The 17,658-nt window shown below is 42.3% G+C and overlaps 1 protein-coding gene across 1 annotated transcript in view; it reads right to left on the bottom strand.

Moving 5' to 3' along the window:
* The window catches only part of nmnat2 (nicotinamide nucleotide adenylyltransferase 2), a 28,269-nt gene extending 14,567 nt beyond the window's left edge, over nucleotides 1-13,702 (bottom strand). Inside the window, exons 1-2 of the mRNA XM_031303521.2 lie at nucleotides 13,482-13,702; nucleotides 3,518-3,606 (exon numbers count right to left, since the gene is read on the bottom strand). Coding sequence (XP_031159381.1) covers nucleotides 3,518-3,606; nucleotides 13,482-13,566 — 174 coding nt within the window. The 5' untranslated portion in view covers nucleotides 13,567-13,702. The remainder of the gene's footprint in view (nucleotides 1-3,517; nucleotides 3,607-13,481) is intronic.
* Between the last annotated feature and the right edge of the window lie 3,956 nt (nucleotides 13,703-17,658).

The following is a 17,658-nucleotide window of genomic DNA, read 5'->3' as shown; positions in this document are numbered from 1 at the left end:
CACACATGTACAGACAGACACACACACACACACACACATACACACAGACATGTACAGACAAACACACACACACACACACACACACACACACACACACACACACACACACACACATACAGACAGACACACACACACACAGACACACATACACACACACATGTACAGACAGACACACACACACACACACACATACACACAGACATGTACAGACAAACACACACACACACACACACACAGACAGACAGACACACACACACACGCATGCACACACGCACACACACACACACACACACACACACACACACATCCATAGAGACACACACACACACACACACACACACACACACACACACACACACACATCCATAGAGACACACACACACACACACACACACACACACACACACACACACACACACACACACACACACACACACACACACACACACACACACACACACACACACACACACACACACACACACACACACACACATACAGACAGACACACACACACACACACACACAGACACACATACACACACATGTACAGACAAACACACACACACACACACACACACACACACAGACAGACAGACACACACACACACGCATGCACACACGCACACGCACACACACACACACACACACACACACAGAAACACACACGCACGCACACACGCACGCACACACGCACACACACACACACACACACACACACACACACAGACAAACAGACACACACATTCACACACACACACACACACACACACAAATTCATACACACAGACACACAAATACACACACACAGACACACACAGACACACACACACACACTGCATTAGTTACACAAAGGATCTGATTACTTCCCATCCACCCCCCCAACCTGCCTCCTCACCAGGACATTTGGCCCGTTATAACCACTACGGCCACTAGAGGGCGCCGCCACTGGAAATCTAAATATAGCTCAGAATGATGCTGGAACATACCACCTATGGGGGCGGTTTTTTTAGGGAGGACAGTCTCGAATCAGGACTTTGTGAATCAGAACGGAATCGTTTCGGGGGAAATCATTGGCGATACGCGGCCCTAATAACGAGGTCTTAATAACTGATGTGAATAATCTCCAACATTAAAAAACCATCAGCTGAAAATCACAGATTCCTGAGGTGGCTGAACAAGCATGTATTATTCATGGTGCATGTGTGTTTCTTTAGAGGCAGAGAGAAAGTAGGACAAGAGCTTCACTAACTCCTGAGGGAACAACAGCAGAGAGCTGCAGCTGCACGCCATCTTATCTGTGCTTTGTCTTCAGCATCATAATAATAATATAATCAAATACAACAGAGGCTGCTAATATAAGAGCCAAGACCAATGTCACTGCCCAATGTGAGTCGAGTGCAGACGTGAGTTGCGCATGCTCAGATTTAAACGGTTTATGATTTCTTTGATTGCTAACGTTAGCTCAAAACGCCGTTCAAGTGACAGGGCGCGTCTGTGTCATACTGAAATTTGTGAAATCCATAAAATAATAAACTTTTCTCATTACAAACAATAACAGAAGATGGAAATCATTTTAAAAACAGTCATGAAAAAATTAGGACACCCATGGTAAAGTTGACTAACAAGAGGAATAAAAGAGCGTCTTTAGGAAATTGATCTTAATGCCTTAATTAAAAAAATTAGGAAAAATCCAACCTTTAAGGACACCAATTTTCTTTGTGAATGAATAATGTATCGTAAATAAATAAATGTTCTTCCTTAAAATACAGGGGGCATAAGTCAGTACACCCCTATGTTAAATCCCCATACACTCTCAGAAATAAAGGTACAGAAAAGTAAAAAAAAAGTACAAATGCTCGTCGCTGGGGCAGTACCCCCAACGGGAAGAAACTTGTACCATATTAATGGGTACAAAGAAGTACCCCTACAGTTTGTGTCTTTTAGGTACACAGGTTTAGGTACATTTAGTCTTAGAAAAGGCACGTATAAGTAGCTGCTACCCCAGAGGATTGTGTACCCTGTCACTTGAAAGGTACTTCTTAGTACCCCACAGGAAGTGTACCCTTTGACTTAAATAAGGTACTTTTTTGTACCCTACAGGATGTGTACCCAAAAGGTACTTCTTTGTACCCCATGAGAACACAATAGGACCTTTAATGGTACATTTGTGAATGTTGTACCTTAACTATTACTTTATATATGACAATGTACCTTTTCAAAGGGTACCTATATGTACCTTTCACCATGCATATTTCATTGTGTACCTTTTTCTTTGGAAAGGTACTTTTTGGTACTCAACCAAGACATGTTTGTACCTTTGCTGGCACATTTGTGAAATTTGTACCTTAAAGTACTTAATTGTACGCTCACTGTACCTTTATTTCTGAGAGTGTAGAGGCAGGCAGACTTTTATTTTGAAAGGCCAGTTATTTCATGGATCCAGGATACTATGCATCCTGATAAAGTTCCCTTGGTCCCCACATCATCAGATACCCTTCACCATACCCCCACATCATCACATACCCTTCACCATACCCCCACATCATCAGATACCCTTCACCATACCCCCACATCATCACATACCCTTCACCATACCCCCACATCATCACATACCCTTCACCATACCCCCACATCATCACATACCCTTCACCATACCCCCACATCATCACATACCCTTCACCATACCCCCACATCATCACATACCCTTCACCATACCCCTACCCTGATGATTTTTTTAGTCAACTTTAGCATGGGTGTCCTAATTCTTTCACATGACTGTATGATTGTTTGATTGCTAACGTTAGCTCAAAACACCATTCAACTTACAGCCCCAAATAATCAAAACTGGGCTTTCTTTTTTTTTTAAATTTTACAGCTTTTAACGACAATTTTGCTTGCTTTTTGTTGCTTATTTTGGAGTTTTTCGAGCCTTTTTCACACAAAAATTAGACGATGTTTTTGTGTCATTTTTGTCGCTTTTATGAGGGTTTTTTTTGTTGAAGTTTTTGTTGCATTTTGGGAGATTTTGTCGCCATTAACAAGGTTTTTTGTAAAAAAAAATTTTTAAAGGTTTTTGACGCCTTTTTAGAGGGTTTATTTCGTGACATTTTTGCCGTTTTTTTTAATGTTTCTGTTCCTTGTTTAGGAGTTTTTGTAGCCTTTTAAAAAAAAGAATTAGAAGATTTTTTTGTCGATTTGTCACCTTTTTCTAGGGTTTTTTGGACAATTTATTTTGATGTTTTTGTCGCCTTTTAGAAGGTCTTACCGTTTGATAATAAAGCCAACGAGTGACAATAATTAATAGCAACTAGTGCTGAAAAAAATAGGTTTTAAAAATTGTCCACGGAGCTTGTATCGAGTATTTGTATTTGTGCGATAGTTGGCTTTTAAAACTCCGGCAGCAGAAGATCTGAGAGGCGGTTGAGGACTTTAAAAGGACTAATAACTATACTCAGGTTTACTCTGATTACTCTGCCGCTCACACAAGTACTCTGACATTTTGTTGAGGACTCACAGGTTTCCCGTAGGAGTCGTGCACCGGGGAGATGATTCCTCCGATCACGATGAAGCGACCCGTTTTGTGCAGATATTCTCGGGCTTTTTCTGCAAAACACAAACAGACGGAGAGCACGTTTAAAACACGCAGCCTTGAGTTGATTCTATCTGTTTAGCACAACAACAACAACAACAACAACAACAACAACAACAACAATGACACATTTATAAGACATTAAATACAACTAGGACATGCATGGGGGGGGCTCGGCAGGTTAGGAAAGAGAAACGTCATTCATCTGTTACAGTTTTAGTTACTAGTTACTTTAGTTACTAGTTACTTTAGTTACTCCACTACATTCATCTGTTCCAGCTTTAGTTACTAGTTACTTTAGTTACTAGTTACTTTAGTTACTCCACTACATTCATCTGTTCCAGCTTTAGTTACTAGTTACTTTAGTTACTAGTTACTTTAGTTACTCCGTTAAATTCATCTGTTCCAGCTTTAGTTACTAGTTACTTTAGTTACTAGTTACTTTAGTTACTCCGCTACATTCATCTGTTACAGCTTTAGTTACTAGTAACTTTAGTTACTAGTTACTTTAGTTACTCCGCTACATTCATCTGTTCCAGCTTTAGTTACTAGTTACTTTAGTTACTAGTTACTTTAGTTACTCCGCTACATTCATCTGTTCCAGCTTTAGTTACTAGTTACTTTAGTTACTAGTTACTTTAGTTACTCCGCTACATTCATCTGTTCCAGCTTTAGTTACTAGTTACTTTAGTTACTAGTTACTTTAGTTACTCCGCTAAATTCATCTGTTCCAGCTTTAGTTACTAGTTACTTTAGTTACTAGTTACTTTAGTTACTCCACTACATTCATCTGTTACAGCTTTAGTTACTAGTAACTTTAGTTACTAGTTACTTTAGTTACTCCGCTACATTCATCTGTTCCAGCTTTAGTTACTAGTAACTTTAGTTACTAGTTACTTTAGTTACTCCGCTACATTCATCTGTTCCAGCTTTAGTTACTAGTTACTTTAGTTACTAGTTACTTTAGTTACTCCGCTACATTCATCTGTTCCAGCTTTAGTTACTAGTTACTTTAGTTACTAGTTACTTTAGTTACTCCGCTACATTCATCTGTTCCAGCTTTAGTTACTAGTTACTTTAGTTACTAGTTACTTTAGTTACTCCGCTAAATTCATCTGTTCCAGCTTTAGTTACTAGTTACTTTAGTTACTAGTTACTTTAGTTACTCCGCTACATTCATCTGTTACAGCTTTAGTTACTAGTAACTTTAGTTACTAGTTACTTTAGTTACTCCGCTACATTCATCTGTTCCAGCTTTAGTTACTAGTAACTTTAGTTACTAGTTACTTTAGTTACTCCGCTACATTCATCTGTTCCAGCTTTAGTTACTAGTTACTTTAGTTACTAGTTACTTTAGTTACTCCGCTACATTCATCTGTTCCAGCTTTAGTTACTAGTTACTTTAGTTACTAGTTACTTTAGTTACTCCGTTACATTCATCTGTTCCAGCTTTAGTTACTAGTTACTTTAGTTACTAGTTACTTTAGTTACTAGTTACTTTAGTTACTCCACTACATTCATCTGTTCCAGCTTTAGTTACTAGTTACTTTAGTTACTTTAGTTACTCCACTACATTCATCTGTTCCAGCTTTAGTTACTAGTTACTTTAGTTACTTTAGTTACTTTAGTTACTCCGCTACATTCATCTGTTCCAGCTTTAGTTACTAGTTACTTTAGTTACTAGTTACTTTAGTTACTCCACTACATTCATCTGTTCCAGCTTTAGTTACTAGTTACTTTAGTTACTTTAGTTACTCCGCTACATTCATCTGTTCCAGCTTTAGTTACTAGTTACTTTAGTTACTAGTTACTTTAGTTACTAGTTACTTTAGTTACTCCACTACATTCATCTGTTACAGCTTAGTTACTAGTTACTTTAGTTACTAGTTACTTTAGTTACTAGTTACTTTAGTTACTCCGCTACATTCATCTGTTCCAGCTTTAGTTACTAGTTACTTTAGTTACTCCACTACATTCATCTGTTACAGCTTAGTTACTAGTTACTTTAGTTACTAGTTACTTTAGTTACTCCGCTACATTCATCTCTTCCAGCTTTAGTTACTAGTTACTTTAGTTACTAGTTACTTTAGTTACTCCACTAACTAGTTACTTTAGTTACTCCACTACATTCATCTGTTCCAGCTTTAGTTACTAGTTACTTTAGTTACTCCACTACATTCATCTGTTACAGCTTAGTTACTAGTTACTTTAGTTACTAGTTACTTTAGTTACTCCGCTACATTCATCTCTTCCAGCTTTAGTTACTAGTTACTTTAGTTACTAGTTACTTTAGTTACTCCGCTACATTCATCTGTTCCAGCTTTAGTTACTAGTTACTTTAGTTACTAGTTACTTTAGTTACTCCGCTACATTTCAGAGAGAGAGGGACAACAAAAGATCCCAAAATGAGAGAGCGAGAGACAGAGATAGAGAGAAAACTACTTTTAAACATACACGTTCCTTCCTGAGACTATTTAGCAGAGGCACCGTGGCTCCGTCCGGAGCTTAGCTCCTCCCTTCTTAGTGGTCCCTAATACTGTATCTGAAGTCTCTTTATATAGACCTTAGTGGTCCCCTAATACTGTATCTGAAGTCTCTTTATATAGACCTTAGTGGTCCCCTAATACTGTATCTGAAGTCTCTTTATATAGACCTTAGTGGTCCCCTAATACTGGATCTGAACTCATATTAACGTTAAAAAAAACCTCATAAAGTGACATTTTCATGCCATGAGACCTTTAAAGAAATGCCAACAAACCAGAGCTAGACAGACCCTCCTCTGCAGCGCTGTGGAGGAAGGTCTAGCGATGCGAGACTACTGCAAAGAAGTACTCAGAGCTCAGTGAGTAATAGGACTGTTCCATGGAGACAGCAAGATCTAAATCATTTTGACGTCACATTGTCGCGCAAGAGGTCAGGAACGGCAGATGTCAATCTCATAACCATCCATGACTATCATTATAAACTGTTAAAACACCCGGAGCTGTTTATTTGGATACAACACTGAGAGTTTATTTTGTATAAATGCAGAAATGTGAATAATAATTCATGTGTTTCACTGTGCAGATTATGCTTTAAAACCTTCATCATTTATCCATTCAATATCATCTTAAATAGCTTAATTACATTATTTTAAACGTGTAACTCAGTTTCATTTTGAGATGATGATCTTCAGAGAGGATAACTATCCTGATGAACTCGCTGTGAGTTTATTTTGTAACAGCAGAGATGTGAATAATTCATGTTTCAGTGTGCAGATTATCTACTAAAACCTTCTTATATTCGTGGATCCTTCCAGTATCAGAAATGTGAATAATTCACGTGTACCCTGCAGCTTTGCTTCCTCTCATTAGCTGCTGTTTAAACCTCATATTCTCCTCCTACAGTACAAAGCATAAAGTATAATGTACCATGTGTTACACCTTCTTAGCCAACCTTTACCTAACTTATTATTATTATATGCTCAGTGGAGATCTGGTGTCTACCTTTGACTGTTGAAACTGGACGATATGTTAAAGGTCTCATGGCATGAAAATGTCACTTTCTGAGGTTTTTTAACATTAATATGAGTTCCCCCAGCCTGCCTATGGTCCCCCAGTGCAGTGGTTCCCAACCTGGGGTCCGGGGACCCCTAAGGGGGGCGGCAAAGATCACAGGGGGGGGGCGCAAGTCTTTATCTGGTTTGAGGTTGAGGTAAAAAAAAAATATTTGCACGTTAAACAAATTATGATATTACACTAGAATATATAATGTATACAAAGGTCTGTATGAAAAATATATATTTTTGTTCTCACTTAAACTTGTAGGCAGGCTACTTAGTAGGTCAAACCTCCGGGACCTCTTAACCTGGGACCCTGCTGTCATCAGGTCAGCTGCTAGCTGCTAGCTGCTATCTGATAGCTGCTATCTGCTAGCTGCTATCTGCTAGCTGCTACGACACGCGTTCGTCCAATCAGCTGCCGGTCAGGGGCGTGGAGCATCAACCGTGGATCTATGACGTCGCGACACCACGCTTCGGTCGTGTCGGACATATGGATCTGTCCCGTTAGGCCTCCTGCACACTGGCTGCGTGGCGTGAGCGTGGCGTCTCAGCTGCGTGGCGGCTGCGTGGCGTTTTCTATGTCTTTACACACCAGAAATATGTCTGACGCGGCGGAGTGGGGGTGTGGCCTTGACCAACTGCCACTTTGCTCATTTGAAAGCCATGATGTCTCTCTCTCTCTCATGGGTGGGCCAAATTCTCTGGGCGGGCAAATCAGAGAAAGGGGAGGTAACCTTTCCCCTTATGACGTCATAAAGGGAAGATTCCAGATCGGCCCATCTGAGCTTTCATTTTCTCAAAGGCAGAGCAGGATACCCAGGGCTCGGTTTACACCTGTCACCATTTCTAGGTGGTTCCCAACCTTTTTTCCTTGGCGCCCCCCCTACTTATGTCTAAGAAAAGCTGAGCCCCCCCCTCCGAAACCGAAGGTGAGGTAACTTTCCCTTACTTTCTTTTTTGATACAGAGGAGTTATCAGCACTTTTACGTTTCTCCGCCATGTTTCGTTCATAAAATAGTGATGCCGTGGCGGCAGGAAAAACGAGGATGATAGCAGCTAGCAGCTAGCAGATAGCAGCTAGCAGATAGCAGCTATCAGATAGCAGCTAGCAGATAGCAGCTAGCAGCTAGCAGATAGCAGCTAGCAGCTAGCAGCTATCAGATAGCAGCTAGCAGATAGCAGATAGCAGCTAGCAGATAGCAGCTAGCAGATAGCAGCTATCAGATAGCAGCTAGCAGATAGCAGATAGCAGCTAGCAGATAGCAGCTAGCAGCTAGCAGATAGCAGCTATCAGATAGCAGATAGCAGCTATCAGATAGCAGCTAGCAGCTAGCAGCTAGCAGCTAGCAGCTAGCAGCTGACCTGATGACAGCAGGGTCCCAGGTTAAGAGGTCCCGGAGGTTTGACCTACTAAGTAGCCTGCCTACAAGTTTAAGTGAGAACAAAAATATATATTTTTCATACAGACCTTTGTATACATTATATATTCTAGTGTAATATCATAATTTGTTTAACGTGCAAATATTTTTTTTTTACCTCAACCTCAAACCAGATAAAGACTTGCGCCCCCCCCCTGTGATCTTTGCCGCCCCCCTTAGGGGTCCCCGGACCCCAGGTTGGGAACCACTGCACTGGGGGACCATAGGCAGGCTGGGGGAACTCATATTAATGTTAAAAAACCTCAGAAAGTTACATTTTCATGCCATGAGACCTTTAACATATCGTCCAGTTTCAACAGTCAAAGGTAGACACCAGATCTCCACTGAGCATATAATAATAATAAGTTAGGTAAAGGTTGGCTAAGAAGGTGTAACACATGGTACATTATACTTTATGCTTTGTACTGTAGGAGGAGAATATGAGGTTTAAACAGCAGCTAATGAGAGGAAGCAAAGCTGCAGGGTACACGTGAATTATTCACATTTCTGATACTGGAAGGATCCACGAATATAAGAAGGTTTTAGTAGATAATCTGCACACTGAAACATGAATTATTCACATCTCTGCTGTTACAAAATAAACTCACAGCGAGTTCATCAGGATAGTTATCCTCTCTGAAGATCATCATCTCAAAATGAAACTGAGTTACACGTTTAAAATAATGTAATTAAGCTATTTAAGATGATATTGAATGGATAAATGATGAAGGTTTTAAAGCATAATCTGCACAGTGAAACACATGAATTATTATTCACATTTCTGCATTTATACAAAATAAACTCTCAGTGTTGTATCCAAATAAACAGCTCCCGGTGTTTTAACAGTTTATAATGATAGTCATGGATGGTTATGAGATTGACATCTGCCGTTCCTGACCTCTTGCGCGACAATGTGACGTCAAAATGATTTAGATCTTGCTGTCTCCATGGAACAGTCCTATTACTCACTGAGCTCTGAGTACTTCTTTGCAGTAGTCTCGCATCGCTAGACCTTCCTCCACAGCGCTGCAGAGGAGGGTCTGTCTAGCTCTGGTTTGTTGGCATTTCTTTAAAGGTCTCATGGCATGAAAATGTCTCTTTATGAGGTTTTTTAACATTAATGTGAGTTCCCCCAGCCTGCCTATGGTCCCCCAGTGGCTAGAAATGGTGATAGGTGTAAACCGAGCCCTGGGTATCCTGCTCTGCCTTTGAGAAAATGAAAGCTCAGATGGGCCAATCAGGAATCTTCCCTTTATGACGTCATAAGGGGAAAGGTTACCTCCCCTTTCTCTGCTTTGCCCGCCCAGAGAATTTGGCCCACCCATGAGAGAGAGAGAGACATCATGGCTTTCAAATGAGCAAAGTGGCAGTTGGTCAAGGCCACACCCCCACTCCGCCGTGTCAGACATGTTTCTGGTGTGTAAAGACATAGAAAACGCCACGCAGCCGCCACGCAGCTGAGACGCCACGCTCACGCCACGCAGCCAGTGTGCAGGAGGCCTAACGGGACAGATCCATATGTCCGACACGACTGAAGCGTGGTGTCGCGACGTCATAGATCCACGGTTGATGCTCCACGCCCCTGACCGGCAGCTGATTGGACGAACGCGTGTCGTGGGTTTGGCTTCTCGTCATGGCGGCTCGTTGAGAATACTGTCGGTACACGATCCGTTCTGCCTGCACGATCCGTTCTGCATATGCGCAAGATAATACTGTTTTACCGAGGATACGACCTGCACGATCTGTTCCACGCTAGCCTATGGCTAGCCTCCACCGGGAAGCTAACGTTAGTTTAGCTAACAGCTAATTCGGCTAACCGCTAGCTGACAGCTAGATTCAGTCTAAAATAACGTTAACTCAAACGTAATGGGAAAAGCAGCTACAGCTAAATTAAGACTTCACAGTAATAACAATAAAGACAAGTATTGAGTGATTGTATTTTAAATGAGCACAAGTAAAGTAGAACTGACGTAACAGCTGTTATATATGTTAGGTGTTTGTTATATATGTCAACGTTTATTTTCAAGTTTTATTTTGAGGGTCTTTTAAAGTTATTACATGCTGTCTCAGCTAGCGGTTAGCCGAATTAGCTGTTAGCTAAACTAACGTTAGCTTGCCTGTGGAGGCTAATGGCAGACCGCTACAATCAGCTAGCGGTTAGCTGAATTAGCTGTTAGCTAAACTAACGTTAGCTTGCCTGTGGAGGCTAACGGCAGACCGCTACAATCAGCTAGCGGTTAGCCGAATTAGCTGTTAGCTAAACTAACGTTAGCTTGGCTGTCGACCGGAAGCGTGGAACAGATCGTGCAGTGTCGTAAATCCTCGAACATTTTGCGCATGTGCAGAACGGATCGTGCAGGCAGAACGGATCGTGTACCGACAAATACGATCTAGTATTTTACGAAAATAGTTCACCGAAACGTGTTTCTGAAAACATTTGAAGAGAGAAATAGGCCGTGCAGTTGCTGAATCTGTCTTCATTTCAGATCAACAAAGGTCAGTTTAAAAGACTTCCGTCTACTTCTACTGGATAGTCGCGTCGCGTTCAACGGATTAATTTGCATAAAGATGGGCATCGGCCAGCTTTTGGACGCGCAGCATTTTCTCAAATGCAGCGCTGCCTTCCCAGGATGCTTTGCGTGCACGTTAAGCCGCTTGACGTCACCCAGAGGAACAGAGTGGAGCGCGGCGCGACAGAAGCGTCACACGGCGAGGTGGACCTGCACCGTTAGTCCGACTCAGTGGTGAGTAAAACCGAAGCAGAGGGACAGACACAGAGCTGTAGCCGAGCCAAAGTACAACGCTTTTTAATTCATTCACTTTATCAGTTATCAGGAAAATTAAACGCTGATACAGATAATCTGCAAACTGCCAAAAAACCTGATCGATAATCAGCCAGGGCCAATAATCGGTGTATCGCTAGTTTAAATGATATAGAACATGAGTTTAATTTTGGTTTCTACTGTCCTTTTTCACTGGGAACAGTGTGTTGCCTTGTTTGGTTAGGTAACAACAGATTATATTAACAACTAAATATATTTGGATGATGCTCAAACATTGAGATGTCTGTTCACATTAACCTTTTTAGAAAGCCTGAGATGGGCACCTGGGTAGCTCACATGGTAGAGCAGGCGCCCATATGAAGAGGAGGCTCAGTCCTCAACGCAGCAGCTCAGGGTTTGAGTCTGACTTGTGGCCATTTGCTGCATGTCTTACCCCCTCACCCCCCCCCCTTTCCTGTCTACAGCTGTCCTGTCTATTAAAGGCTAAAATGCCCAAAGAATTATCTTAAAAAAAAAAGAGAAAGCCTGAGATATTTGTCTGCATATACGGTTTGGGTCTTTTTTCATATATCTTTTTTCTTAATTTATTTATTTAATAATCTGTGTAATTAACTTTTATTTTATTTTTTATTTTTTTATTTTTCTAAGATGATTTATTTGGGGCTTTTCCGCCTTTAATTTGAATTAATTTAATTAATTTTTTAAATTTTGACAGGACAGCTAGGTGAGAAAGGGGAGAGAGGGAGGGAGAGGGGGAAGACATGCAGGAAATCATCACAGGTCGGATTCTAACCCTGGACCTCTGTGTCCTCTCAGTATATGTGCGCCTGCTTTACCCACTGAACCAACCCGGCCACAAACTAACTAACTTTTACCACTAGTTTTACACTCATCTTTGAAATTCATGCTCAATGAGCCTCGTTTATTTGGAATTATATTTAATATTTGAGTAAAAAAAAGCAGAAATTACTAATTGTTTTGGCTAATAGTTCAGATCAGATGAAGGTTTGTTGATGGATAATCACAGACAAAGTTTGATCAGGAAACAGTGTTGAAACCATTTCAAATTCACACCTGTTGTCTTCCTTGTCTTGCCTGTTTGTCAAGCATAAAAATATCCTAAATTATCAACCAATTCTGTGTTAAACCTAAAGGCTTCTAGCCAACTTCATTCAGTTATTTTCGCAGCAGTTTGGTTAACAGAAACCCAAATTTAAGATAAAGGAACTTTGAAAATGGGTCAGATGTGACCCGAAGACAACAGGAGGGCCTCTGAGCAAGGCACTGTGTGTGTTTGTTTGTGTGTGTCCGGAGGGAGGCTTGTTTTCTGGGCTGCGCCACACGCCGCGCAAAGGCCTGCGCAGCTTCAACACGGAACATTTCCGTCTTTCTCCTCCCTAACGTGGCTTCAGACTGCGATGATCCGGGTAACATTAGGTCCCTAACGTGTCATTGTTCTGCTCTGGGTTTGTGGCGTCTGTATATTTCTCCCGAAGTGGAGCCGTCGCCCATTTCAGCACCACCCCACCGGACAGCGACCGCGCAGCGCACACCAAACCTCATTCACATTTAGCTGTTTTTTAGCGCAGATTCTATGCGAGATGTTATTGATTGTTTGGGAGGTTTCAAAGGATCTTTATCTTTTATAAAACACACATTCTTATACCCAACCGCCCTTTACTTTGACATACAAGTTCAAAACCCTTTTGTAATTATTTGTTGAGTGTTTATTTCTTTCTATGTGCGTTTATATTCTCTCTCTCTCCCTCTCTCTCTCTCTCTCTCTCTCTCTCTCTCTCTCCCTCTCTCTCTTCGTCTTTTCTTGTCTGGTGAAGACTCTAGGCCATGTCTCATGAATGTGTGCTCTTAGCCTGTTAATGATGCTGTCTGTGTAGACTTACATGTGTTATGAATCAGTGTTCTTGATTTGTGTGTAAACATATCGACAGAAACATAAGAATTGTGTATATTACGCGCTTATTTCCTGTAACATTATGCCTGGTGAACGCCACTTTTCAAGCCTCTGGAGCGTTTTTTTATGCCTCTTACAAATGATAGGCTATACTGTGTCTTCTTAATATGTATATATGTGTGTAAATAAAGAAGCCAAACGAAAGGGAACAGCGTCCCATCCACCCCCGACTCACCGAACATATGGATGTGTCCCTTGGTGATGGGGTTGAAGCTGCCGCAGGACAGCAGGATGACGTGCGTTTTGGTGTTTTCTGTCATGGTTCCTGTCGTTTCTTCTTTTTTGCTTCTTCTGTTGTCTGTCCTGTGAGTATGTTGTGTCCCGGTCCGGTCCGGTCCCGGTCTCTGTTTGTGTTCGGGTCTGTAGGTCCGCAGAAGGAGAGAGAGCGAGAGACAGAGAGAGAGAGAGAGAGAGAGAGAGAGAGAGAGAGAGGGAGAGAGAGAGAGAGAGAGAGAGAGAGAGAGAGAGAGAGAGAGAGAGAGAGGTGTGTCTGCTGCAGCGCGTTAAAGAGACAGTCACACAGCAGTCTGCTGAAATATGTAGGCTACAATTTGCAATAGTGAACCTGAAACTACAGCTGGGCGATACAAAATATTAAAGGTCCCATGACATGGTGCTCTTTGGATGCTTTTATATAGACCTTAGTGGTCCCCTAATACTGTATCTGAAGTCTCTTTATATAGACCTTAGTGGTCCCCTAATACTGTATCTGAAGTCTCTTTATATAGACCTTAGTGGTCCCCTAATACTGTATCTGAAGTCTCTTTTATATAGACCTTAGTGGTCCCCTAATACTGTATCTGAAGTCTCTTTATATAGGCCTTAGTGGTCCCCTAATACTGTATCTGAAGTCTCTTTATATAGACCTTAGTGGTCCCCTAATACTGTATCTGAAGTCTCTTTATATAGACCTTAGTGGTCCTCTAATACTGTATCTGAAGTCTCTTTATATAGACCTTAGTGGTCCCCTAATACTGTATCTGAAGTCTCTTTATATAGGCCTTAGTGGTCCCCTAATACTGTATCTGAAGTCTCTTTATATAGACCTTAGTGGTCCTCTAATACTGTATCTGAAGTCTTTTATTATTATTATTTATTTGGATATAATGACTAAGTGGGTAAAGACAATTAATAGAACAGATAGTAAGTCTGGTATGCTTAAAGAGCCTTTAAATCCAGGAAGAGACAACACTGTCATATTATGAATCTAAGAAGATATCTAACATCAGGGCTTCTGAAAGTGGACTTGGGCAGACAGCTTAAGTTCCCCCAGCATGTCGTCAAGACCACCCTGAGACCTGACATTGTCTTGGTATCTGAGGCAACAAAGAACCTGGTCATGTTGGAGCTCACTGTGCCATGGGAAGACCGAATGGAGGAAGCTTTTGAGAGGAAGAGGAAGAAATATGATGGCCTCGTCAGCCACTGCCACAACCAAGGCTGGAAGGCAAGGTGCTTACCTGCGGAGGTGGGGTGCAGAGGCTTAGCAGGGAAGTCCCTCTACGGGGCCTACACCGCACTCGGCATCACAGGTGAGAGAAGGAGAAGGGCTACTGGACAAATACTGCTTACTGTTACTGTTACTGGTTCAAGTCCCCATACAGACCAAAGTATGGAGGTGGACTGGTAGCTGGAGAGGGGCCAGTTCACCTCCTGGGGACTGCCAAGGTGGTCTTGAGCAAGGCACCGAACCCCCAACTGCTCAGGGTGCCTTTCCATGGGCAGCCCCCCCACTCTGACATCTCTCCATTAGTGCATGGTACTGAGCATGTGTGTGTAATTCAGGCCTGTGTGTAATGTGTGAAAATATTGTAATTTCCCCTTGCAGGATTAATAAAGTATACATTATTATTATTATTATTATTATAGAACTGGCTCAGGTTTGCCTTGCACCAGCTCTTAATTATGCTGTCATAGTTTTAGACTGCCGGGGGACTTCCTTTGACACACTGAGCTCCTCTCTTTCTCTTTCCATCGGTGTGCATCCATGTCCCAGAAATGCTTGTTACTAACTTAGCTCTGGGGAGCTTATTCCCCGGAGGCATTATGTTTTTTTTGGCCCAGCAGTCGCTGTGGTCCTGCTCCGCGCCCTGCTACACTCTGCTACACTCTGCTACACCCTGCTATGCCCTGCAGTGCCCTGTTACACCTTGCTACGTCCTGCTACACCCTGCAGTGCCCTGCTATGCCCTGCTACGTCCTGCTATGCCCTGCTATGCCCTTCTACACCTTGCTACGTCCTGCCAGCCTTGTAGCACAGAATTCTGTGAAATGATCACAAATTGTTAACAGCGCATTACGTGGTGGTGGCACGGAATGAGTGAAAAATCCGTGTGGCCACCACGGAAAACAATGGCAATGTAAAGTCAATGAAAAGATGACGTAGCATTAAGAGCGACTACGGTAGTGAGTAGTATGTAAGGCCGAAATTCTGCGTAAGGAGGTTGGTTGGGGGGGTGGATGGGTCAAACACAGGACCTTCACCCAGGAGACCGGGGTTTGTGTCCTGCATGTCAAGTTTCCTAAAGTTGCTTTCTTCTTTTCTCTCCCGTTCTTCCTGCTATGTCCTGCTATGCCCTGCTATGTCCTGCAGTGTCCTGCTATGTCCTGTAGTGCCCTGCTATGTCCTGCTATGTCCTGCTATGTCCTGCAGTGTCCTGCTATGTCCTGTAGTGCCCTGCTATGTCCTGCTATGCCCTGCTATGTCCTGCAGTGTCCTGCTATGTCCTGTAGTGCCCTGCTATGTCCTGCTATGCCCTGCTATGTCCTGCAGTGTCCTGCTATGTCCTGTAGTGCCCTGCTATGTCCTGCTATGTCCTGCTATGTCCTGCTATGTCCTGCTACGCCCTGCTATGTCCTGCTACGCCCTGCTATGTCCTGCTACGCCCTGCAGTGCCCTGCTATGTCCTGCTATGCCCTGCTATGTCCTGCTATGCCCTGCAGTGACCTGCTACATCCTGCAGTGCCCTGCTATGTCCTGCTATGCCCTGTAGTGCCCTGCTATGTCCTGCAGTGTCCTGCTATGCCCTGCAGTGACCTGCTATGTCCTGCTATGCCCTGTAACGCCCTGCTATGTCCTGCTATGCCCTGCAGTGCCCTGCTACGCCCTGCAGTGCCCTGCTATGTCCTGCTACGTCCTGCTATGCCCTGCAGCGCCCTGCTATGTCCTCCTATGCCCTGCTATGTCCTGCTATGCCCTGCAGTGACCTGCTACGTCCTGCTATGTCCTGCAGTGCCCTGCTATGCCCTGCAGTGCCCTGCTATGTCCTGCAGTGCCCTGCTACGCCCTGCTATGTCCTGCTATGCCCTGCAGTGCCCTGCTATGTCCTGCAGTGCCCTGCTATGTCCTGCTATGCCCTGCTATGTCCTGCAGTGCCCTGCTATGTCCTGCTATGCCCTGCAGTGCCCTGCTATGTCCTGCCATGCCCTGTAGTGCCATGCCATGCCCTGCTACGTCCTGCTACGCCCTGCTATGACCTGTAACGCCCTGCTATGCCCTGTAATGCCAGGCCATGAACTACTACAACTATTTCTAGTCATAGTTCCATTATATTTATTGTGACTATTATTGCCACTGTTCATCACACCCCCAACCGGTACCGTCAGACACCTCCTACCAAGAGCCTGGGTCTGTCCCAGGTTTCTCCCTAAAAGGGAGTTTATCCTCGCCACAGGAAACTTTTATGGAAACCTTTTAATTTAATTAAAATGGGTCAAATTTGACCCCAAGACAACAGGATGGTTAGGTTTCCATATCAGAAATTTGGGTTTCTTTTAACCAAATTGTCAAAGAAACTAACGTGGATGGTTTCATACAACCATTACTCTTCACAGGTAAAATAAATGATCAGTTCACTACTTTTATTGAATTTGGGTGTTTTATTTTATTTTATAACATTTGAAAAAAAAAAAGAAAATTACAAAAGAACGTTGAAAAAAAAAAGATAAAATGTTGGAAAAAAAAATCGACAAAAACATAAAAAAAAATGACAAAAACATTTAAAAAATTGCTGAAAAAAATCGACAAAAAAATCGACAAAAACATAAAAAAAAAAAAAATGCTGAAAAAAATCGACAAAAACATTTTAAAAAATCGCTGAAAAAAAAACTAAAACATTAAAAGAAATCAACAAAAACATTACAAAAAATCGCTGGAAAAAAAATCGACAATAAAGTCAAATACTGACAAAAAACTTGGGGAAAAATCGACAAAAAAATCGGGAAAAGTGACAAGTGTCGAAAAAAATGTTGACTAAGAAAAAACAAATAGTTGCGTGGTCGACGGGAAGACAAAACAAGGGTTAAAAAACCACCTAACGCGAGTAATAAGTAATATAATTGTAACTCGTTAC

Source organism: Sander lucioperca, chromosome 9 (genome assembly GCF_008315115.2).
Source record: "Sander lucioperca isolate FBNREF2018 chromosome 9, SLUC_FBN_1.2, whole genome shotgun sequence".
Taxonomy (NCBI): Eukaryota; Metazoa; Chordata; class Actinopteri; order Perciformes; family Percidae; genus Sander; species Sander lucioperca.
The sequence above is the reverse complement of the archived record's forward strand: the minus strand, read 5'-3'. Positions and strand labels throughout refer to the sequence as shown.